The sequence below is a fragment of the Myotis daubentonii genome, chromosome 3 (assembly GCF_963259705.1).
Source record: "Myotis daubentonii chromosome 3, mMyoDau2.1, whole genome shotgun sequence".
Classification (NCBI taxonomy): Eukaryota; Metazoa; Chordata; class Mammalia; order Chiroptera; family Vespertilionidae; genus Myotis; species Myotis daubentonii.
This window is the reverse complement of record NC_081842.1, coordinates 202,549,619-202,574,942: the sequence shown is the minus strand read 5'-3', so window position 1 is coordinate 202,574,942 and position 25,324 is coordinate 202,549,619. Positions and strand designations below refer to the sequence as shown.

Genomic DNA, 25,324 nt, shown 5'->3' with positions numbered 1-25,324 from the left:
AATATAGGATGAGCATCAAGTCAAAAAATAAAACATTGCTAGTTCTCCATATATCCTCAACTGGCCTCTTCCCAATCCAAAACCACTCCCTACCCGTCACCAAGGTAACTACTGTCTTGATTCTTAGAACAATGACTTCTTTACTTTTCTTTATAGAGTCATCACCTAACTGCATTTCTAAACTCTGAACTTCAATTTGCCTGCTTTGAAACATTATAAATATAAAATCATAGAGCAGATATTCTTTTCTATCTGGCTCTATCTGGGCTTTTTTAATCAATATTTTGTTCGTGATATTTACCTATGCTGCAAAAAGCTTCAGTTGGTTCATTTTTATCCTATATAATAAAGAGGTAATATGCAAATTAATCCTCACGCCCTCACAAGATGGCTGCCTACGGCCAGGCCGGCAGGGAGGTTAGTGAGGGACGACCAAATGACTGAACAAGCAGGCTTGTGTGGGGCGACCAGGCCAGCAGGGGGGCTGGTGAGGGACGACCAAACGACTGAACAGCAGGCTGCGTGGGGTGACTAGGCCGTTGGGGGAGGGGTTGCAGTTGGGGGCAACCAGGCCGGCGGGGGGGGGGGGCGGGGGGCAGTAAGAGGCAACCAGGCTGGCGGGGGGGCAGTTAGGGGTAACCAGGCTGGCGGGGGGTGCAGTTGGAGGTGACCAGGTCAGCAGAGGGGGGGCAGTTGGGAGCGATTAGGCTGGTGGAGTGGCAGTTGGGGGCGATTAGGCTGGCAGGGGGGGAAGTTGGGGGCAACCTGGCCAGCAGCAGGGGGCAGTTAGGGGCGACCATGCTGTCAGGGGGGACAGGTAGGGGTGATCAGGCCGGTTGGGGGGGGAGTTAAGGGTGACCAGGCAGGCAGGCAGGTGAGTGATTAGGAGGCAGCAGTCCAGGATTGTGAGAGGGACATCTCCTGAGGGGTCCCGATTGGAGAGGGTGCAGGCTGGGCTAAGGGGCCCCCCGTCCCCATGCACGAATTTTATGCATGGGCCTCTAGTTGGTATATAATTGTCTTGTTATTCCTCATCCTTCATTGCAATTCTAGACAACGCTGGGCTGAGCAGAAGTCTGCCAGTTACATGGTCTGCTGACGCACGCATGGAAGAGGGAAGAATTGCCACATTCTGTGGCCTGCAGGGAAAGCTCAGCAGCGCTGGGCTAACATCCTAGCCTCTCGCTCTGGCCTGTGTTGCTCAGTGGTTAGAATTTGGCCCATGCACAGAAGGGTCATGGGTTTGATTCCTGGTCTGGGGCACATACCTCGGTTTGAGGTTTGATCCACAGCCCCCAACTGGGCCACATGCAGGAGGCAACCAATCCATGTATCTCTCTCACATCGATGTTTTTTTTTCTTTCTCTCTTTCTCTCTCTTCCTCCCTCCCTTCTGCTCTCTCTAAAAATCAATGGGAAAAAATACCCTTGGGTGAGGATTACCAACAACAACAATAACCAATCCTAGCATCTCCATTTCTCACTGCATGATCGTAGACGAGTCCCTTCACTCTTCTGAGCCTGTTTCCTCACCTATAAAGGGGGGATGATCGCGTTGGTTTACCTGACTGTAGGGAGATTAAGTGGGCAATGGCTGTACGGGGCCTGCTTGGAGCAGGTGCTCAGAGAGTCACATCTGCTGATGTTTCTGGAAACATTTAGAAATGCCCCCGGCACATCTCTGCGTAGCAGACCCTCCTCTTGAGCCCTTGCAGGCCTCTGTTTACCTCAGCTCCTTTATTTTATCGTGTCCACTGGAGGCTCGGTACCCCTTCAGCTCCACTTAAATATGCCCTTTGAGCCCTGCTGCTTTGACTCAGTGGACAGAGAGCATAGGCCCATGGACTGAAGGGTTCAGGGTTCAATCCTGGTTAAGGGCATGTACCTTGGTTGCAGGCTCATCCCTGGTGTCTCTCCAACCTCTCTCTCTCTCTTTCTCTCTCTCTCTCTCTTTCTCTCTCTTCCCACCATCCCCTTGCTCTCTTTCAAAATCAATTTAAAAAAATATAGGTGGCCCTAACTGGTTTGGCTCAGTGGATAGAGCGTTGGCCTGCAGACTGAAGGGTCCCAGGTTTGATTCTGGTCAAGGGCATGTACCTTGGTTGCAGGCACATCCTCAGTTGGGGGTGTACAGGAGGCAGCTGATCGATGATTCTCTCTCATCGATGTTTCTAACTCTCTATCCTTCTCCCTTCCTCTCTGTAAAAAAAAAAAAAAATCAATAAAATATATTTTAAAAAATATAGGTGAATCCACATTGGCATAAAATCTTCCTTACAATGGAATTCCAAGTAATTTATTTTTTTAATTAAATCTTTATTGTTCAGATTATTACAGTTGTTCCTCTTTTTCCCCCCCCATAGCTCCCCTCCACCCGGTTCCCATCCTACCCTCCGCCCTCACCCCCCCCCCAACTGTCCTCATCCATAGAGAGCAAGGGGGTGGTGGGAAGAGAGAGAGAGAGAGAGAGAGAGAGAGAGAGAGAGAGAGAGAGAGAGACATCGATGTGGGAGAGACACGATTTTTGTCCAGTCTCTTCCCGCATCCCCCACATCCCTTTCCCCCCCAAGAATAGTCAGTCCACTCCCTTTCTATGCCCCTGATTCTATTATAATCACCAGTTTATTCTGTTCATCAGATTATTTATTCCCTTGATTTTTAGATTCACTTCTTGATAGATGTGTATTTGTTGTTCATAATTGTATCTTTTTTTTTTAAAATATGTTTTATTGATTTTTTACAGAGAGGAAGGGAGAAAGACAGAGAGCCAGAAACATTGATGAGAGAGAAACACCGATCAGCTGCCTCCTGCACATCCCCCACTGGGGATGTGCCCACAACCCAGGTACATGCCCTTGACCGGAATCGAACCTGGGACCCCTCAGTCCGCAGGCCGACGCTCTATCCACTGAGCCAAACCGGTTTCGGCCATAATTGTATCTTTACCTTCTTCTTCTTCTTCCTCTTCTTAAAGGATACCCTTCAGCATTTCATATAATACTGGTTTGGTGGTGATGAACTCCTTTAGCTTTTCCTTATCTGTGAAGCTCTTTATCTGACCTTCAATTCTGAATGATAGCTTTGCTGGATAAAGTAGTCTTGGTTGTAGGTTCTTGGTATTCATCACTTTGAATATTTCTTGCCATTCCCTTCTGGCCTGCAAAGTTTCTGTTGAGAAATCAGCTGACAGTTGTATGGTTACTCCCTTGTAGGTAACTAACTGTTTTTCTCTTGCTGCTTTTAAGATTCTCTCGTTGTCTTTTGCTCTTGGCATTTTAATTATGATGTGTCTTGGTGTGGTCCTCTTTGGATTCCTTTTGTTTGGGGTTCTCTGCACTTCCTGGACTTGGAAGTCTATTTCTTTCACCAGATGGGGGAAGTTTTCTGTCATTATTTCTTCAAATAGGTTTTCAATATCTTGCTCTCTCCCTTCTTCTGGCACCCCTTAATTCGGATGTTGGTGGGCTTGAAGCTGTCCCAGAGGCTCCTTACACTATCTTCGCATTTTTGGATTCTTTTTTCATTTTGCTTTTCCGGTTGGGTGTTTTTTGCTTCTTCGGTTTTCAAATCCTTGACTTGATTCTTGCGATCCTCTAGTCTGCTGTTGGAACTCTGCATAATATCCTTTATTTCAGTCAGTGTATGCTTAATTTCTAGTTGGTCCTTTTTCATAACCTCGAGGGTCTCACTAGATTTCTTGAGGGTCTCACTACATTTATCGGCGACCTCACCAGACTTTTTGAGGGTCTTACTAAATTTATCGGTGGTTTCTAGAAAGTTCTTGAAAAACCTTAAAAGTGTGGTTTTGAACTCTATATCCAGTAGTTTGCTTTCCTCCATTTCTGTCATTTGTGACCTGTTTCTTTGTCTCTGCATTTTGGCTGCTTTCCTGTGTTGATAGAGTGGCTTCGTGTGCTAGGTGTCCTATAGGGCCCAGTGGCTCAGCCTCCCCAATTACCTGAGGTGGACATTCTTGGTGCACCCCTTTGTGGGCTGCATGCACAGTCTTGTTGTAGTTAAGCCTTGATTGTTGTAGGTATCACTGGGAGGAATTGACCTCCAGGCCAATTGGCTGTGAGAGTCAGCTGTGTCTACGGTGGGAGAACTTCTGTGCTGAAGACACCCTTCTGGGGCAAGACTTGCTTCAGTGGGGCTTTGGTGTGCACTGAGTCTGCCCCCTGAGTGTGTCCCTTATGGATCTGAGGAGTTGTAATTGGATGGTCCCACTCTGACCACTGGGTACACTGGCTCTTGGATCTCTAAGGAGGTGCTAATTTAGCCTCTGCCTGAGGCTACCCAGCAGGAGCTATGAGGAGATCTGCAGATTCCCCTTCCTTGTTTGGGGTTTGGAGGTGCCCAAATGAGGCCCAGCTGTGAAGCAATGCAAGCTGCTGTGGGGCCTTGGCCTTCTCTTGGAAGTTCTGGGTCTGTCTGGCCCAGCTGCAGTTTGTTAGGCAATTTTCAGATTGCAAAGGGCCAGGGTATTCATATGCAAAAGCCTCTGCCATAGCTTGGGCGGGGCGGGGTCTCAGGGAATCAACAGGGCAGAGCAAGCAGCTATGGCTGATCCTCAGCCCTGCCCTAAGGGGCCCCGGGTCTCAGTGTCCCAGTAATCGCTGCAAGCACCTTTGAGAGAAAGCCGCCCTCGAGTTCCAAGTTCTGCCCGCTGCCAGGCAGTCCAGTTTCTCCCTGTATGAGTCTAGGTCCCCAGAGACTCGCCCGGAACTGGAGTTCAGAGCAGTCGTGGGCTTGTGACTCCCTCCTGATTCAAAAAGACAGCCACGTCCTCAGTTGCCAGCCCTTGCCACATGCGCCTCTGTACCTCTGCACTTTATTCCTCACCTCCTCTGAGTCTCAGTGTGCTTTTCTCTTTCCTTCTAGTTGTAGAACTTCCACTCAGCCAGCCTTCCTGTGGTTCTGGATGATGTCCGTTTTGTCTTTTAGTTGTATTTTTGAATTTGTTTTGGGAGGTAGCAATTTCCGATGTTTACCTATGCCACTATCTTGGTTTCTCCTCAAATTCCAGGTAATTTATTTGGATGCTCTCCCTCCAAGGGGTGCAGCTTGGCTCCCCCTGATTGTGGACTGCACTTAGTGACTTGTTTCCAAACAGCAGGGTATGGAAAGGGGAAAAATAGCACCTTCACATGGAAAAGCCTGGAAACTCCATCTGACGCCAGGGATTAAGGTCCCTATCACAGTGCGAAGTCATGTGGGAGGTCCTGTGTCCCCCTGAGAGGATGTGAGGAGAGAGCACCTCATCTTGTTGGCAGGCGCCTCTCCAACCCACAGCCCCAGGCTGGTCATGAGGAAAACATCAGGAAACACACACGAACAAATTAAGGGACATTCTGCAAAGCCCCTGACCAGCGCTCCTCAGGACTGTCAGCGTTGTGAGGACAAGGAGAGCTTGGCCACGTGTGACAGACAGGACCCATGATGGCTAAATACAATGTGAATCCTGGGTGGGGTTCTGGAACAGGCAAACACAAACACGGGCAAAATCCAAGTCACGCCTCCAGTTTTGTTAGCAGTAACTCAGCAATGTTGTTTTCTTAGTTTTGAAAAGTGTATCCATGATAATGTGAGGTGGTAGCGTTGGGGGAATTTGAAACTGGCTGAGGGATTGATGGGAAATCTCTGCTGTGTTTACAACTTTACTGTAACACTCACACACAGAGGCAGAATAGAGCGGAAAGAAACAGCAAAATTTTAAAAGTAAATATATGTGGGTGGTGGGGGGAAAATGCCTGTCCTCTTTCTATTTGTCAAGTGTCTTTAATTGGGGTTTATTCCTTTTATTTTAAACTTTCATTATTTTTCCTGATTAGAAGTCATCTATTACTTTTGTAGTGACAAAAAGTGAAGTAACGCGTTTTGCATAATGCCTACATCATCGCATTTCGCCCTTCCACCGGCTAAGTAAGCGAAGGCTCTTTCCCCTATTTTATAGATGGGGAAACTAAAACGCGGAGAATCGACGTGATTTGCCTCAAGTTATGTAACAAGCAAGACGAGGAGCTAGGATCTGAACCTCTGTGGATCTGACTCCCCGGCGCCAGGGAAATGGAAAAACTGCATTCTTGTGGGGTCAGAAGAGATTGGACTCTCTCCTGAGTAGATTTCCCTTTAGCCTAAGGAAGATTTCTTCTTAAAGTAGAGCTTCTTAAAATCTTCAATACAGGCATTTAAAAATATATTTTTATTGATTTCAGAAAGGAAAGGAGAGGGTGCCTCCTGCACGCCCCCTACTGGGGATGGAGCCCACAACCTGGGCATGTGCCCTTGACCAGAATCGAACCGGGACCCTTCAGTCCACAGGCCGACGCTCTGTCCATGGAGCCAAACCGGCCAGGGCCAAGGAGGACTTTTCAGCTAGAGTTGTCCGAGGGGCATGAGCGTCCTGCAAAGCGAAGTCCGGTCCGTAGGACCGTGGAGTGTCCGGAGAGGGGCCTGACCATCTCCCCAGATGCGAGGGGCTGGGCTGTGCCTCTCCTAGGAGACCTGGGAGCACACCAGGCGGCGTGTCTCCTTGTTTAACGGGGATGGCGTGGGGGTTGGGGGGTGGGGGTGCGGAGGTGAGGGGGTACAGGGTGGGGGTGGAGGGAGCCTCAGGGGCTTCCCTTCCTCGTGTCCCCCTTCCGCCGCGGGGCCCGTCGCTGACGACTGCAGCCGCGGGACCTGCTCCACGCAGAGCCTCCCCGCTCTGGGCCCCCCATAGCGTATCGTGCCACCCCTGAAACCAGCAGGCGCCGCACCCCGATTCTAGAGAAGCGGAAGCCGGCCGGGGCGGGACAGGCTTGCCCAAGAGCTCGGGAGCTTCCCGCGGGCGGGGCGGGGCGGGGCGGGGCGGGGCGGTGGCTCGGGCGGGAGCGCGGGCGCCGGCCACTCGGTGCGCGTCCCGCGAGCCGCGCGGACCATGGAGCCCGTGTCGCTGCAGGACTTCGTCCGCGCCCTGGACCCCGCCTCCCTGCCGCGGGTGCTGCGGATCTCCTCGGGCGTCTACTTCCAGGGTGAGTGCCGGCCGCGCCCCGCGCCCCGCGCCCCGCGCCCCGCGCCCCGCGCCCCGCGCCCCGCGCCCCGCGCCCCGCGCCCCGCGCCCCGCGCCCCGCGCCCCGCGCCCCGCGCCCCGCGCCCCGCGCCCCGCGCCCCGCCTGGCCAGGCTCCCCGTCCGGGGGCAGAGGCGCTGCTGGGCGTTAGGAACCCGGGAAAGCGCGCCCAGCTCCGAGCCCCGACGTGCCTCTGCCCCAGCTGGGAGATTCGGGCCGCCCTCCACCGGGGTAGCTCGGACCTCAGGCGGGCGAATCGAGCCCGGCCCGCGGGGAACCGCTTTCAGGGGTGGAAGGGAGAGGACGGCTGCTCAGGTCGGGTGTGCGCCGGCATTAGCGCGCAGCGGGCTCGGAGCTGCTGCTTGATTCTGACGTGCCAATCAGCCCTCCCCTCGGGGTAGCTCCCACTCCCCCGACACCCTCTGCACCCCCCCCCCCCCAGGTCCCTCCGCCGCCCTTTGTCCCTGCGGGTCTGTCACAGGCGGTGCTGGATGTGAGCAGCTCTCCAGCTCTAGGCTGGCACGGCTCCTGGTCCTGCACGCCTGCGATCCGCTCCCCTGGCCGAGGCCGCCTGGCTCGCTGCACACAGAGGGGCCCAGCCAGTCACTAGTTATGACCTGAAAGAGCAGGAGGCCACGGGCTGACAGGCGGTGGAAGGGGGAGGATGGAAGGGGGAAGACGGCTGCTCAGCCCATGGGAAACCCAGGCGGTGGAGGGTGAGGGAGGAGCTGTGGGAGACAGAATGGGGAAGGAGAAGGTGGAGGAGAGAGGGAACCAAGACACTGGGTGGGGCAGAGGGCTCTTTCCTTAGAGAGCAACTTAATTCCTGGTGCCCTGGTTGTCCTGTCCCTCTCTCTGCCCCCTCACAGCAGCTCTGAGGCCCCAGGGGCCCCGGACCAAGGGTGAGACATGCAGGGCCACACAGGGGACAGGTCTGGCCAGGTCCACTTAGGAATCCGACGGGTCTGGGTTCAAATCCTGACCCTACCTCTGGGGGCTTGGTGCAGGCGCCCGGTTCTGTTTGTTCTCCCCGGACATCCCCTGCTCATTGGGTGTCACAACACCTGGTTTCATCATGCTGCCTCTGCCGGGTGGTGGGAAGTGACCGATGTTAGGGTAGGATAAGAAGCAGATGGGTGTGGAGATGGGGTGCGTGGAGGACAGATGGCGATGCTGATGGGGCAGGCGCTGGCCCAGACCCTCGGACGGGGTTAGGAGTTGCAGCTTTGGAGGCACACACCCTGGACTCAAGTCCCAATTAGGCTCTAATTACCTGTCATCTCGGGCCCCCTTGCGGCCTCGCCGAGGCTCAGTTCCATCATTTAGGAAAGGCACTGTCTGTCCTCCGAGGGCAGTCATGGGCTTACACGCAATGATGGACATGCAATGACCACCCCGCTCGTCACCCCAGCTCTGTGCTCACCAGCCCCGAAACCGCAGGCTCACTGTGTGCTTGTGAGTCGGTGTGCACTTCCCTGGGGACCAGGAAAGAGGTTTGGGCAGTCTCTGGGGGCTGTTGTGCAGGCCCTGCTGGGCTGCAGTGGGGTGGGCTGGGGTGGGGTGGGTGGGTCCGGTGGTCTCAAGGCTGGCCCCGCTGTACTTTGCTGCCGGTCGCCAGCAGGACGCAGAGCCTGGGCACTCCGTGGGAGAGAGAGACCTCTACTGAGACCTCCCATGTTCCAGACCCTGCTTTTTCGGCCCAGGACCCTGCCTCGGGGCCCACCCTGCCGGCGGCCTCCGTGTTCTCCTGTACGTCCTTGAAAGACAATTCCTCTGAAGAAGAAGAAGGCACCCGGGTGGGTGCTGGGCTCTGCGTGACCGTGGGAAGCCACGGGGATGTGAGGAGGCCAGAGGATGTACCGCAGAAGGTGCATCCAGCGAAGGCAAAGGCGGCCTTTGTGCGGCCTGAAGGCAGCTGAGCCAGTGGCCGCTGAGTGGGGAAAGACAGGGAAGGGCGTTCCTGGCAGAGGAACACGTGTGCAGAGGTGTGACGGGGCAGGGCTTGTGGGAGAACAGGGCACAGGCTGCCCAGTGCTTGGGCCTGCCGAACGGAGAAACTGAGTCTGTGTCTCTGCAGGTTCCGTCTACGAGATCTGCGGGAATGAGTGCTGCCTCTCCACGGGGGACCTGGTCAAGGTCACCCAGGTTCGCCTCCAGAAGGTTGTCTGTGAGAACCCGAGCACGGGCCAGACCAAAGAGCTGGACCCCAACTTCAAGGGTAAGGTTGGCTGGCACCTCTGTCCCCCCGAGTGTCCGGGCACCCTCCGGGCACACCTGCAGACACGCTCGTGGGCTTGCCGACTCCAGCACGCACTCCCGCTCCTCTGGGTTAGCGCGCGCGACGCTCACGACGCCCAGCCTAAGGCTCAGGATGTCCTCGGGGTGGTCTGATGCCCTGAGCCTGGCCTGGCTGCCCCCTCTCCCTGTCCATCTCTCTGATCACATCTCAACAGGGATTTTTTTTTGTTCCAGGTCTTTGTCCACCTGCCTGTCTCTGTGTTCGCTCATACATTCACTTACTGAATATTATTGACACCCTCTGTGTGGCAGGCTCTGTGCTGGGGGTTGGGGTTCAGGATGAATCAGGGGCAGCCCTCTCGGGGTGGGGGCGGGGAGCTACCATGATGGCAGTGAGAGAAAGAGCAGCAGAAGCAGGCACAAGTTTAGAGGGGGCTCTGGCGGGAGTGGCCTGCCTCAGGGGTCTGGGCAGGCTTCCCGGAGGAGGTGGCCTGTGCTGGAGGAAGGATCCCTAGAAGGAGTAACCAGAGGGAGCAGCATGTGCACATTCGGGACTCCAGAAACCCCATGTAGCTCAGTTATTTCGGGAAGTGTGTCGTGTGGTGGACTGTGGGCCCGAGGCCAAAGCCAGCAGCCTGGACGGGAATCCCATCCTGCAACCACCAGCTGTGGCTGTGGTCAGTTCCCCTGACCGCCCTGGGTCTCAGCTTCCTCCTCGGTGACAGGGACACTCGGGCGCGATGTGAGGATGAGGTGAGTGGCCTTGCATGAGTGGCCATGCATGAAGGCCTGGCACAGAGCAGGTGCCCTCTGAATGCTGGCTCCTAGTATGAGTCACTGTGATCGCCCAAACAGGATAGGTGAGGGTGTGTGTTCCGGATGGGGTGGGAGGTGGCGGGAGTCAGACCGAAAGGGGCCTGTGTGCGGCACAGACACGTTTAGGCAGTGGTTCTCGACCTTCTGGCCCTTTAAATACAGTTCCTCATGCTGTGACCCAACCATAAAATTATTTTCGTTGCTACTTCATAACTGTCATGTTGCTACTGTTATGAATCGTCATGTAAATATCTGATATGCAGGATGGCCTTAGGCGACCCCTGTGAAAGGGTCGTTTGACCGCCAAAGGGGTCGCGACCCACAGGTTGAGAACCACTGCTTAGGTCTTTATTTTGAAGACACTGAGGAGTCAGTGAGGGTTTTAAATATGAAAGTGATGTTGTGTTGATTTGTATTTGAGGATTTTGCTTTTATTTTGGAATAATTTCAAATTTACAAAAGACTTGCTAATAGCAACTACTGTACACCTTATCCAGATTCCCTAATTGCTAAACATTTTGTTATGTTTGCTTTCTCTCTCTTTCCCTTCCTCTCTCCTTCACACACGCACACACTGAACATGTCACGTCACTATATACGTATGTGTTTATGTATATACTAGAGGCCCAGTGCACAAGATTCGTGCACTCGGGGGGAGGGGGCACCCTCAGCCCTGCCTGTGCCCTCTCACAGTCTGGGAACCCTCGGGGGATGTCCAGCTGAGGGCTTAAGTGGGCCTAAGACGTCAGTCGGATATCCTTAGCGCTGCCGCAGAGGTGGGAGAGGCTCCCGTCACCGTCACTGCGCTCACCAGCCATGAGCCCGGCTTCTGGCTGAGTGGTATGTCCCCTGAGGAAGCACACTGACCACCAGGGGGGCAGCTCCTGCGTTGAGCATCTGCCCCCTGGTGGTCAGTGTGCATCATAGTGACCTGTCTTTCCGCCGTTTGGTCGATTTGCATATTAGCCTTTTATTATATAGGGTTTTCCTTGAATCATTTGAGAGTAAATGGCAGACATGATGCCCCTTACATCTAAATATTACCCCCAATATTTAATGTGACTCCTAAGAACAAGGACATATGCTCACAAAACTATATTTAATGATCAAATAAATCTAGGAAATTTAATATTGATACAACACTAGTGCCTAACCCAGTCTGTATTCCAGTTTCACCAGCTGCCCGAATAATGCCCTTTGTAGCAGTTTTCCCCCTTGATCCCGAATCCAGTCCCAGATCACACAGAGCAGGCAGCCATCCTGTTTCTTAGTCCCCTGTGGGCTGGGAGAGTCCCTCAGCCTTTCCTTGTCCTGACATCCACATTTCGAAGAGTCCAGACCAGTGCTTTTGCAGAATGGCTCTCAGTGCGGGTCTGTAAGATGTTTCCTAGCTTGGATGCTTGTTGAGTGTTTTGGGCAGGAAAATCTCAGGAGTCATGTCCAGGTGAGGGGCTAGTTTAGGGCAGTCGGGTGGCAAGATTGGATGGGGTAGGGGAGGGGCAGAAGTGAGAGCAGCCAGAATTGGCAGACACTTTAAGTGGGGGGGAGGGGGCAGTGTTAGAGCTCATTTGGCCAGTGGCTCCTGGGTCTCTAGTTTGGGGAAGGGGGACAATGGCGCTGCCCCAGGAAGGGGTGGCCGGTGTTGGAAGTGTGGCATTGGAGCCCTGGTGAGCTATCTGGAGGCAAAGTTGGCAAAATGAGAGGCAGGCGGGGTCAGGAGGTAGGGAAATGTGGCAGCTGTCAGTGTGTCTACGGGAAATAGGTCCCTGTTCTCTTCTCTGTCTGCCTGTGTGTCAGAGGGACCATCTCCACTCGGCCCCTCGCTGTCCATTCACACGTGGTCACTTGCTGCCCCCCCTTTCTCAACCCTACGGCCCGGGTATCCAGATGCTGGCCTGTCCTTGGCACCTGTCCTCGGGGGAATCTGGGTCCTCTTTGGCCAGACTGGGGCCTGGTATATTCAATCCTGGACCCAACCCAGGCCTGCCCCCCTGACACCCTCTGCTGTGCCCCCAGGCCTCTTCAGCCCCCTCACCGGCCCCCAGAGCTATGGAACCCTGGAGGAAATGATCTCTGCTATCAACCAGAGCTCCAAGCAGCTGCCCATCTGGTTCATGTCGACCCACAGAATTGACACGAAGGCGGTGGTGGTGCCTGAGGAGCAGCCCCTCATGCTGGAGTCTGTGGAAATGCACCTCGGGGTCTGCTCCGCCCGCTGCGTGCTGGGCACGGAGGCCCAGGTGACGGTGCTGCACCTGCCCCTGTCCACCAAGGGGCCCTTCTGGGAACTGGAGACTGGGGCCCCTCGAACGCTGCTGCAGGCCCTGGCCCTGAGGGACCGCCAGCTCACCTGCCCCGCCTTCCCCTGGCGCTCCTTGATCCTGAGGCCCCAGTATGAGATCCAGGCCATCATGCACAGTGAGTTGTCGGGGCAGGTGGGTGGAGGTTGCTGGGGGAGGGAAGGAGGGGGCCTGGGGAGCAGCTCTGATGGAGGACCCCCGCCCATAGTCTGGGGGTTCCAGGTGGCTTACGGAATAGACTCTCAAAGAGTGGGAAGTAGGTGTACAAGGAGATAGGAAAATAGGGTAAGTTGAGCGTGGGGTCCCAGGATTTTATAAAATTGCGGGAAGCTGGGTTGTGAGGTACTAGCACCCAGGAAAAGAGACCAGTGTTACCAAGCAACACCTTGACCCTTTGCTCGGAGAAACATGTTTGCCTGCCTCTGGGGAGAGCAGTGTTGTTCCGAGGGCCCTTCTGTCGGTGACAGGGCACCGAGGGGAGCCCCAGCTGCGCACGAGCTACTTCTCAGGGCAGGCTGGTGGCAGCATGCAGAGCAGTGTTGGTGTCCAGTCGGAGGCCGAGCCTGAGCAGAGGTAGAAGCGTGGCACCTGGGGCCTCTTCCCTAGAGGCCAGAGTTTGAGGTTCGGCTTCCTGGCAGTTACCAAGAGCAACTAGTCGGGATTGCTGGCAGACGACAGAGCCAAGTGGGGATTTTTTGCCTTGATTTTTAAAAATCTTTAAAAGCTACTTTACGCCCAGCTGGTGTGGCTCAGTGGTTAAGTATTGACCCATGAACCAAGAGGTCACTGGTTGACTCCCAGTCAGGGCACATGCCTGGGGTTGTGGGATGGATCCCCAGTAGGGGGCGTGCAGGAGGCAGCGGATCAATGATTCTTTCTCATCATTGATGTTTCTATTTCTCTACTCTCTCCCCTCCTCTCTCTAAAATCAATAAAGGCATATTACAAGAAAACAAAACACAAAAACCTACTTTACTATGTAAAAATTCAATCCATTACAAAAGCAGGGAGGAATATAACAACCCCCATGACCCCATTACCCAACATCATAATTGTCGACTCATTATCGATCATGTTTCATCTCTCCCAGCCCCCCTCTCCCCACTCCATCTCACTCGATTATTTCAAAGCAAACCCCAGGTATCATAACCTTTCTTTTGAAAATACTCCAATATGTGTCTCTATTTTAAAATGTGACTCTTTTTCCCAAGACACTGAGTGTTTAAGAACACTTGGTCTGACAGTACACCACGCCTAACAGTCTCACCCAGCAGTCCTCCGTCTGCTGGGACCCTGGCTGTGATTCTGTTTGGATCGCCTTCCTGACAAGGCATCGTTAACCACGGATCTTGGCTAACAGGACGCAGCAGCAGCACTTACCAGTCACATCTGACCACGCTTCACGGCAGGTGCTCCTGGCCGTGGACCACATGGCTCTCCCCGGCCTGTTTTCCGGTTTTTCTCCAGCTCCACTTGGTCTGATGGATGATACCGATCAGCACTTCCGGCAGCTTGAGCTGCTCTTTGGCTTTGGAGACCACTAGCTTTTTGGAGTTTACATAGACGTTCATGTCTTTGTACTTCTATTGGATAACAACTCCTGTTTTCTGATTGGACTGATGGTTTTTTTTTTTTATTGTTTTATTGCTTAAAGTGTTACAAGGAGTATTACATATGTCTCCTTTTTATTCCCCCCGCCCTTGACAATCCCCTGGCCTCCTCTACCCCCCAGTGTCTTATGTCCATTGGTTATGCTTATATGCATGCATACTATTTTTTATTTTTTAAAATATGTTTTTATTGATATTTTTAGAGAGAGAGGAAAGGAGAGGGAAAGAGAGAAAAACATAAATGAGAGAGAAACATCCATCAGCTGCCTCCTGCACAATTGAGCCTGCAACCCAGGCATGTGCCCCATGACTGGGATTCGAACCCGAGACCTTCCAGTGCGTGGGCTGACACTCTAGCCACTGAGCCATGCCGGATGGATGCTTTAGAATGGAGACTGGCCCAATGTCATTGCCATTTTTTTTTTAAAATATATTTTATTGATTTTTTACAGAGAGGAAGGGGGAGAGATAGAGAGTTAGAAACATCGATGAGAGAGCAACATCGATCAGCTGCCTCCTGCACATCTCCTACTGGGGATGTGCCTGCAACCCAGGTACATGCCCCTGGCCGGAATCGAACCTGGGACCTTTCAGTCCGCAGGCCGACGCTCCACCCACTGAGCCAAACCGGTTTTGGCCATTGACATTTTTTTAAAAAATTATTATAGTGCTTGGGTAAAGTCTTTGACTTTTTAAATTTTTGGTAAACTGCTTGAGTTTGGGTACATATTTCTTTCCTTCTTTGTAATCATCCTCTTCAGTAGTTATTTTCACTGCACCTGACCTGGTCACAACAGATTCTTCCTCTTCCTCTCTCGGTTCCACATAAAATAGCTCCCCACTTTTCTGCACACAGTCCAGCCATTCAGGCACAAGGTCGGTCTCGATGTGACTTCTTCTTTATATCCTTAGTTGTAGGACTTCTTCTCAGCTAGATTTCAGGTGGTTCAAGATGATGGTTGTCCTGTAGTTTAGTTGCAGTTTTGATGTGGTTGTGGGAGGACTCCAGTGCCGCATTTACCTACGCCATCTTTTTTAAAAAATTAATTTTGAGAGAAAGATACTGATTTGTTGTTCCACTTATTTATGTATTCATCAGTTGATACTTGTATATGCCCTGACCAGGGATCGAGCCTGCAACCTTAGTGTATGGGGATGACGCTCTAACCAACTGAGATACCTGAGCAGGGCCCTGTGCCACCATCCTAACCGGAAGCTTGCACTGCTTTTTCTTTTTGAACAGATACAATACCATCATCACCCCAAAAGAAAGAACAGGAACTCCTAGCACATGGTGATAACACCCCCCTGGTGTTTGAATTTCCTCCACTGTCTCATAATTTTGTTTTAGTTTATTCACCTCAGGACCCATATAAGGTCCACAATATTGCCGTTGTTTTGTCTTTTAAGTCCCTTTTAAGCTATAGGTTCCCCTTTCTTCTCTATTTTTCTTGTAATTTTTCTGTGGAAGGGAGTAGGCCATCTGTGCTACAGGCTTCTTCACGTTTTGGGTTTTGTTGCCAGCATCCCTGTGGAGTGTTAACCTGCTCTGTCCTGATTCTCCCGCTGGGTCTGGCCCTGAGACCACCCCAGGTTGGGTGACTCAGTCACAGCTGTATGCGTCCCAGCGAAAGGACACGAAGCACCGTCAGCACAGGGAAAGTGCAGGCGGAGAAGCCCAGAGGACACGGGGGAGTCACACGGGGCACACTGAATTCCTGCAGCACTGAATTGTGACAACACGTGTGAAACCAGGGAAACGCAATAGAGAACCAGGGCCCGAGGTTTTTACTGGGGCTGATCACAGAGGCCTCCTCTGCCTGGCATGTACCGAGATCCCAGACTCCGGGAAGGAAAGCAGGTGTTCAGCTTAAACCACGCTGCGTGTACAGCTTAGGCACCGTGACCCACTCTTATCAGGAAATGGTGGGGACCCGCCCCAAATCCACATGCCTGCCCGCCAGCCGGGAACAACTCGCAGGCAGGCAGGCTTTTCTAGGGACAGCCGCCTCGGCGTGCTGCTAGCTCTTTCTGCTCACCTGCAAACAGGCACTTCGCTCTAGAGGCCTGAACAGATGCAGGAGGCAGTTTGTCACAGTTGCGGGGTGTGGGGCAAGGAATCCACAGGTGGCTCTGTGTCTGCCACCAATCTGACTACCTTGAGCACCAGCCTTGCCATGAGGTGTAGCTCAAATAACACAATGGATGGGCCAGTGTGATGTGAGTAGCTGCTGATGACCCCTGCCTCGATCCATGATTTCATTAGAGGTTGCAATCCCGTCATCCCTTCTTCAAGGGAAACGGCATCAAGAGAAAACTCCCCTCCTCCGCTCTTTGGTTCCAGTTTGTAGGAAATTCAGGACATTGTGTTTGTAAACGTGGAGGTCCCGGGACCATTCGCCTCCACTCCGGCTCGGCCTCCACTGGCAAGGCTCTACCTCCGTTTCACCAACCCTGCCACCAGCCTGCACTGAGACTGAGAAATATCCTTTTTTCTTTTCTTTTCTTTCTTTTTTTTTTTTTTTTTTACTAGTTTTTAAAAGAATGAGTTGGCTCCTCAACATCCTTCAATGGGTGGTTTAGTTTTTTATTTTTTATCACTATGAACTCAGGGATGACATGTTTTCAATATTTCAATCCACTGAAATTGTTAATCTTATGGGAAGCTCAAATTAGCTCAGCTTGGCCAGTGGGAGCCATGGAAGCTGTTTCACATTGGCCCCTAAATCCTCTTGACAAAGCTTAGTGGTCTTGAATAGATTTTCTTGCTTTCTTGTAAAAGATAGTTCGGGCTCATCTTCAGCATTTCCTCCTCAGGAAATTAGCTCTTTCCCAGGGAGTCCTGGGCAATAAGAGACCACATCTGGGGAGCCAAGGATTTTGAGGGCTTGGCAGGCTGTGCTGGATAATGAGGCAGCTCAGGTAACCCTTAAAATATTTTGAAGAAAAAAAACAAAACACATAATGGACCCCCACGTGCTTCAACCCATTATCAGCTCATCTAGCACAAAGCAAAAATCCCAAAAATGTGACCGAGGAAGCCATCACCACCCCTCTGAGCCTCTGTGTTCTCATCTGCAAAATGGGAGGGTATGCCTGCTCCGTCTTCTATGTGGATCAGACAACACAGTGGGTGGGCCAGTTTGCCTCATAATCACAGTCACCCTTTGAGTTTATGTACCAGGTACTAATCCAGAGAGGAGGCAAGTTGCCCAAGGCCATTTAGTCTGTTTTTCTTGATTTGGTTTTATGTCTTTATTTACACCCAGAAAGGATTTGGAAAGGCAGCTTATAAAATGACATTAAAAATTCAATTAAAATTTAAAAGTGGTTGAACCAATTGAATATTTGGTATTAAGGAATTATTAAATAATCATTATTATTTCAATGTGGTAATGGCATTGTGGTTATGCTTTAAAATTTTTAAACCATCCCTTCTTTTAGGGGCCGAAATAGTCAAAGATGGTGTGATGTGATTGTTCTGATTCAAAATAATTCAGTGGAGGGGAATAGATGGCTGGGAGTAGAAATTAAAGATGAGCTTTTGAGTTCAGTGTTGAAGCTGGGCACATGGGGGGGTCACTATACTAGTCTCTCTACTTTCACAAACGTTTAATAATTTCTAAAATAACTTAAAAAAAAAAAAGAGGTTGGAGACAAGAGTGGCCAAGGAATCTGGTACAGCAGGAAAATGCTGGCTGGGGAGAAAAGACAAGAACGGGAGAGGTCAGCCCAGATCTCTTTGCTGGGGGTGGAGAGTCCGCTGAGGTGGGTGTGGCCATGCCGCTGAGCGGACTCTGCTCCTCCACAGTGCGCAGGACCATCGTCAGCATCCCTTCCACCCTGGAGGTCGACGTGGAGGATGTCACTGCCTCCTCTGAACACTTCCACTTCATCCAGCCGCTGCTGCTGAGTGAGGTCCTGGCCCGGGGGGGCCCCTTCCCCCTGAACACAGAGATCCTGGAAGTTCCAGACGGGCCCCCCATCTTCCTCAGCCCGTGGGTGGGCTCCTTGCGGAAAGGCCAGAGGCTCTGCATCTATGGCCTGGCTTCGCCACCCTGGCGGGTCCTAGCCTCGTCCAAGGGACGAAAGATGCCCAGATACTTCCTGGTCTCCGGGGCCTACCAGGGTAAACTGCGGCGACGGCCAAGAGAGTTCTCCACGGCCTATGACATCCTGAGCGCTCTCCAGCCGGGCCAGCCACTGCGGGTGGTGGCCATGCAGGACTGTGAGGGGGATGAGATGGAGATCCCTGGGTTCACTTCCCTGACCATGGGAGACAGGCTGGAGGTGGTGGGGTCTGGTCAGGCCCACGACGCTCATGGCAGGGACGTAGACATCTTGGTGTGTCATCAGCTCAGTGACCAGGCGGAGGAGGAAGAGTGTGAAGAGGAGGCAGAGGACCAAGAACGGATTCTGCTGCCCCTCTACTTCTCTGGCGGCTTCGTGGAGGAGATGAGTGATAGCCGGCGATATAGCCTGGCAGATCTGACTGCCCAGTTCCCACTGCCCTGTGAGGTCAAGGTGGTGACCAAGGACACCAGCCACCCTGCTGACCCTCTGTCCTCCTTCCCGGGCCTGCGGCTGGAGGAGAAGATCATGGAACCCTTCTTGGTGGTCAGCCTGGACTCTGAGCCTGGGGTATCCTTCGAGATTCCTCCCCGGTGGCTGGACCTGACTGTTGTGGAGGACGAGAAGCAGCCAGGCCAGCCAGCTGGGTCTCTCCCCAGAGCCACAGTGGAGGAGCTGACAGATGTCTTCTATTATCACCTGCGGAAGTTACCTGCCTTTGAGAGCCAATCCCCGCCACCCAGGCCCCCGAAGCGCCAGAACCTCAGTGGGCAGAAGAAACAGAGCAGCCAGGAGAGAAGCATCAAGGTACCAGTATAACCAAAGTTGGCGGGGATGGGTTCACCGGTTAGGGTCACTGCAAGTCCAGCCATTCTCCTTTGTCTAGCATCACATTTCTCTGACAATCGCATAGAACTTGCATTTACAAACGTGCACACTTTGCACCTGTTATTCTTATTCCATCCTCACAGTCCTGACGTTGGTGTGGTTACCATGTTTTATGGTTAAGTGACTCACAGACCCTGAGACTCACCTGAAGTCACAGCTAATAAACAGGAGGCCCGAACTGGAGCATAAGCGTACTGACTTTGCCTCTTTGCTACCCTTGATGTCACTCTAGTTCAGGCTTCATCGTTATTCACGTCAACTGTTTCGGCAGCCTCTTCAACCCTTTCCACTGCTGTCAGAATTGCCTTCTAAATCTTTCCCTGGTCACCAATGGGTTTTGGCCCTATTTTCTGAAACCTCCAGTGGCTCCCCATTGCCAGGGGGTAATGCAGGCCCCGTAACATAGCATCAGCGTCCCTTCTAAGCTGACCTCAGTCTCACTTTCCCAGGCCCACCTTCCCCCCACCCACTCTGAAGTCCACACTCCAGCCAGAGAAGCTCCTGTCGCTCCCTCACTATGCCAGGACCCCTGCCTCAGCACTTGACACACACCAACCCTTTATCTTCTTTCTTTCTGGCTCACGAGCAAGGCTCAGCTCAGATTCCCTCCTAGGCACCGAGTCCTCCCTCTTGTGTATTCACACTGCATGTTGGATGTAGCTTGGGGGTGGGGTGGGGGGCACGTAGTTTTCAATTAGATATACCCGAGTCTGTCTGGCTAGAATGAGAGTTCTGTGGGTACAGTGGACAGAGAAATGCCAGGGAGTGCTGAACTGAATGAAACAGAATCACAGTAAGAGGAGAGAACCAGTCAGACAACAAGCAGCTGTGCAGACAACTGTTGTCTGCACCAGTCACAGAGAGAAAGAATGTTGTAGTCCCAGTTTACTCAATTTGTGGCCTGGACTCAGCATCGTTTCCTTGTCAGTGAACCTGAGATGATATCGCTGACCGCTGTTACATTAGCTGCTTCCTGCTGGGTGTTTACTCTGTGGCAGGCACCTAAGCATTGCTCCACCTGGCTCTCATGTTGTACCTCTGAGGTGGCCACTGATATCCTCTCTGTACCGAGGAGAAAATAAGAGTGCTGGCAAGTAATTTACCTGAAATCACCTGGCTAGCAAGTGGTGAGGGGGGTTTAAAATGGGGTCTGAGCCGAAACCGGTTTGGCTCAGTGGATAGAGCATCGGCCTGCGGACTGAAAGGTCCCAGGTTCGATTCCGGTCAAGGGCATGTACCTGGGTTGCGGGCACATCCCCAGTAGGAGATGTGCAGGAGGCAGCTGATCGATGTTTCTAGCTATCTCTCTCCCTTCCTCTCTGTAAAAAAATCAATAAAATATATTTAAAAAAATAAAATAAAATAAAATGGGGTCTGACCATTGGAATTGAACAGCTAACTACCATGCTCCACTCGTAGTTTGCACTGTGGATAAAGTTCAAAAAATGGATGCTGGGTCTCAGTCCAGAAAGAGGTCATATCTCAAGAGGGGCCACTGTTGACCTGTCCCAGCCTTGGTTCCCGATGGACGTGACTTTGGGCCCAGCTCCTGCTTGTCGTCCTTGATCCAGCAGCTTTTCCTCTCTGGGTCTTAGTATTCTTTGTTGCTGATCAGGGAGCTATACGTGTTTGTTCTCCAAAGCACGGTGTGGCGGAAAGAGCACCAGCTTTAGGTGGCAGACATGGTCTGGTGCCGGGGTCCAGCCCCAGCGGTCCAGGGGTTCCCAAAGGTGTGGACGGAGTCGGCGAAGAATGTTTTACACAGAGACAGCAGACAGCGTTCAGAACTCTCTAGCTCTTTCTAGTCTCCGTGGATCTTCCTGTGCCTGGCTGAGGCCACAGAGAAAGATCTGGAGGCAAACTGAGCCTTTATTTTATAGTCAGAGGTAAACAAGGTAGTGGTTACCACAGTTACACTGTTCTTGTGAGTTTCACTTGTTTTTGTTCTTGTTCTTGCTGCACTTCCCTCAGCCCATTAGCTTCCCAGATAAGATCTAGGGAGCATTATAAGGTCAAGCCTAATTATGCTAAGAGGACTGTGACCTCTAAGCTGGGACTTGTTTGTGACTTTGCCAACAGGTCAGTCCGAAGCTTAACCCTACAGCTGCTCCCCAGTCTGGGACCGAGTGTTTTGGTCCAGCTCGGGTCCCCGTGTGAGGTCTGACATGGCATCCTCTCCCTGACCCCATTTCCTCATGTGTCAATTGGGGACTGAAGCAACTACTCAGAGGCTCACTCGAGGGAGCAGATATGCATATAGTATCTGGCACCAGGTAGTTGTGCAATGAAAGTCCTCTTCCTTCTGGGACTCCTCTCAGCCCTGGCACTGTGTTCTGAGGCTTTGTGACATTTTCCCCCTTCAGCAAACTCCTATGTGGATACTGTCTCTAGCCTCTAATCATATCATCTCTCACCCTGGCCCCTTTCTCCCCTGCCAAAGAACATTCCATGTGCTTATAGCAAAAACCCCTGGGGTCCTGAGAAGCCCTGCCCTGAAAAGGAGGTAGAGAAAGGAACAGAAGAAGTGACATTTGAAGGAAATTACATTTCATGGATTTTGCTGCTCTATTTCTGGGGACCCTGCTGACTTCTGCATTTTCTCTCACTTAGTCTTCTAAAGCCCTAGCACAGCAGCCGCCCCCTCTGTTGCCCAAACACACGATGAAAACCCTGCCGGCGGCCACAGAGGGAATATCAAATACCTACAGCAAGATCTCTGCCAACAGGAAGGGCCGGAAGCCCACTGCGTCCAACATTCTGGATCCAGGTAAGTCCCGTCGGCCCCTATTCACCCTTATCCTTTCTTCTCCCTTCCTACACTGATCCTCCGAGGCTGGTGGCCAAACATTCAGCAAGGCCCTGCCAACAGGCGGACCCTTCTGTGGTCCCAGCTGGATGGTCAAGCCTCTATAGGGGGGGCTTAGGCCGAAGCGTCCCCACTGTCCCTCTCCCAGCCCTGCTCCCGATGGAAGTGACTTTGGGTCCAGTTCCTGCTTGTTGTCTGCACAGAGCCCTGGCAAGGAAAATGAGTTCCTCTCTCAACACACTCCCCTCCGTCCCCAAGGCATACAGGGGGAATGCCTGCAGTGTTCAGTCAGAATGTATAGTTTCCAGGCTAGCAAGAACCTTAGAGCACTCAGACCAACCCTTCCCTGTCCGGGCGAGGAAGTGTGCCCTAAAGTGGTAAAGTGGGGAAGGAACCTGCTGAAGGATGGATCCTCACTGACCTGGACTCCTTTGCAGACGATGAAGAACACGATTACGAAGAGGTATCTGAGCACTTTCGGAAAACCCTCTAGATGCCGGAGGAACCATGCTTCCTGACTGCTGCTTCTCAGGGAATCCGGGATCCCAGCCAATGCTACACGCCGCTAGAAGACCTTGGACTGTCTCACAGAAACCGAACTGCGGGCAGGGAATGGCTTTGTGGGACGGATCAGAAATGGGATGAACACAGTCCCAGCTTCCCTCGGGTTCTCGGTCTCTGCCACTGAGGGCTGGCTTGTTTGGGCCCAGCCCCTACACTTGACTCAGTGATGGTGTCCAGAAGAGCCAACTCATTTCTACTCCGCCGTGTGTCCCCTACACCAGCTGTCCCACTGGTCAGTAAGAAAGGAATCAAAACCGCCACCTTCGGTGATGGCAGCACAGTGACTTCTGCCCCTTGGTAAAGGGGACTCAATCCTGATCACACGGAACTGAGAGCCCTTTATGTTTGCCACCCCCGTCCCCCTTCCTGCTCCACTCACTCTTCCTCCCTCTCCCCTGCCAAGGCTCTAAGCTCCTGGGATGCCAGGACTGTCTTCCTCCTCTCTGCAGCTCCTAGCACATGACAGCTGTACATGACTACCCAAGATTATTTCATTCAAGAACCATAAAATAAAAAGGACACCTGAGTTCCTGGGAAAATGACAAAGACATCACTTATTCTGTGTGGCAGATCCTTTACAAACCTATTTAAATCCTCCAGTTTCTGAGGGAGACAATAATAGCCTGGTTTTCAAGATCAGGAAACAAGCTTGGGTGATCAAGTGGTTCAGGAGGCAAACTGGTCACGAACCTGGGTCAGGATGCCAGCTCACCACCCATCAGCTATGACTATGAGCAAGTTATTTTAACCTAAGATTTAGTTTCTTCACATGTAAAATGAAACTAAGTTACCTACCTCACAGGATTGTTTTAAGAATCAAATCAGATAACTTTTGTAAAGCATTTAACACAGTGCTTGGGACGTAATAAACACTTGATGAACATGTATCAGTACTACTGACCAATACCAAACCTATATTCTTCCCACACGTCCACGTTATCCCCCAGCCATGGAATCGTCTGTTTAACTCGGCTTCCAAGGCCACTGGAGGCCTGTTCAGTGAGGGAAGACCATAGGCCTCATTTCCTGAAGTGGTGGGCCTTTGGTTTCCTAGAACTAACCACCATGGTCAGCAGAGGGCAGGAGGCAGACAAAAAGGTGATCGAAGTGTCCACTTGAGGTGAGGGCCAAATGTCCAATTCCTGGATTCTAGGAACTGCACCCGAGTTTGTCACCCTTTGCTTGCTGTCATCCCTCTGGGCTGTCTGGACCTGCTGCACTTCCCAGGCCTTCTGGCCTTCCCACCACTGCATGGATTTTTCCAGGTGAAGTATCTAGCACCCCATCCTCATCTCCCCCCACCCGGTTCTCATGCTCTCCTCCAGAAAGATAATCTAAACTGCAGAGGAGGACCCTGAGGAAGAGTATCCTGGACAAGCAATAAGCAATAAAGTGAGAAAGTTCCTCCCTGACACAGCCCCTAGGGGCCAAGCCACATGCAAAACACCATTAGTTTTCACTTTGCATTTACGCTTGGCAACAAACTGAGCGTGATCACAAAAAGGGGGTGCGGCGGGGGGTGCAGCGGGCGGGTAGAGAAGTGGGCTACCAGTTCCTATAAAAGGAGTGGACTACCAGTTCCTACAAAAGGGGATTTCTGAGTGGCCAAATGAGAAATGAAAAAATTTCACAATGGGGAAAGCTAGGCTTAAAAGGAAAACATGTTTGAAAATTACAACTGTGCATGTTTGATCAGAGCAATGAAGGTCAGCAGAGAATGGACCAAAGGCAGACACCACCCTCAGGGTGCTTTTGGCTTCTTTACCTCTGGAATAAGCCACTGGGCAGTGGGGAGGGTGCTCTAATGGGGACAGGAATACCCTCTGAGCAGTTGGTCTCCAAAGTGAGCACCCACGCCCCCGAGTACACAAGATGATACACTGGGATACCTAAGTTATTAGTACACCCCTTCATATTTTTAATATCCTTTTCCATTTACATTTGTGAATGTTTTGTAATATATAACTACTAATATAGTAGCAGATGTAAATAACTGCTAAATAAATGGATGTAAGCTGGGGATATATGCTTACAAATATTTATCAATGAATTCTGAATTTCAACTGCATTTTTAAAAACCACTTCATATCAGACACTAATTCTTATTGGCCTATCTTTCTTTTTAAATCATCACTGAGGATATTTTTCCATTGATTTCTAGAGAAAGTGGAGGGAAGGAAGAAGGGGAGTGTAGGGGGGGGGGGGAAGAGAGAGGGAGAGAAGAAGAGAAACATCGACATGAGAGAAGACACATTGACTGGGTGCCTCCTACAAGCACTTCCTGCAACTGAGGCATGTGCCCTTGACTGGAAATCAAACCCAAGACCCTTCGGTCTGCAGGCTGATGTTGTAACTACTGAGCAAACCAGACAGGACCTATTGCCCTTTCTTTAGTTAAACCCAATACAATACTATTTCTCAAGGAGCCTAATCTCCTACCTGTATACCTAGAGAGACCCTATGGAGAGCAGGCTAGACTCACTGCTTGGCTATGATACTGGGTCATTTCTAAGAACCTGGGTCATACAAGAACTTGGTTCATGCTGTCTCCTCATATGCTAGCAGAACATTATGCACATCCCAGGTGCCCACAAACACCTGAAGTGTAAAGGCCTCCTGCTGAAGCAGGACCTTTACAAAGACTGGGATTTCATTCTGCTAAGCAATGGGCTGCCCGTGCTCAGCCCCACAGGCCTCCGCAGTGCTCAGAAACCACACAACTCCTGTGAGACCGTGTGAGTGCCAAGATGGTAGGGAGTTCGGTGCCACTGAGCAGCTACTCTGTGCTGCTGGGAATGCTGAACCAGCAAGTCCTGTGATGCCAATCTCCTTATTTTGTTTTAAATTCCTAGTGTCTGATCAAGAAACACTTGCTGAGTTAAGGATTAAGTAGTTTGTGTTTTTAAAAAATATTTTTATTGATTTCAGAGAGTAAGAGAGAAAGAGAAACATCAATGATGAGAGACAATCATTGACTGGCTGC

The 25,324-nt window shown here is 51.8% G+C and overlaps 1 protein-coding gene across 1 annotated transcript; it reads left to right on the top strand.

The window, feature by feature from the left end:
• Positions 1–6,855: 6,855 nt before the first annotated feature.
• Positions 6,856–23,848, top strand: THEMIS2 (thymocyte selection associated family member 2). The gene is made up of 6 exons (XM_059690590.1): positions 6,856–7,012; positions 9,126–9,266; positions 12,119–12,520; positions 17,824–18,890; positions 21,582–21,738; positions 22,215–23,848. The coding sequence occupies exons 1-6, from the start codon at positions 6,919–6,921 to the stop codon at positions 22,268–22,270; spliced, it is 1,917 nt and encodes a 638-aa protein (XP_059546573.1). The 5' UTR covers positions 6,856–6,918; the 3' UTR covers positions 22,271–23,848.
• The last annotated feature ends 1,476 nt before the right edge of the window (positions 23,849–25,324 follow it).

Coding starts and splice junctions, on each gene's coding strand:
- THEMIS2 (XM_059690590.1), top strand. CDS start 6,919: ATGGAGCCCGTGTCGCTGCAGGACTTCGTCCGCGCCCTGGACCCCGCC. Junction 9,267..12,118: donor GCTGGACCCCAACTTCAAGG/GTAAGGTTGGCT, acceptor CTGTGCCCCCAG/GCCTCTTCAGCCCCCTCACC. Junction 12,521..17,823: donor GATCCAGGCCATCATGCACA/GTGAGTTGTCGG, acceptor GCTCCTCCACAG/TGCGCAGGACCATCGTCAGC.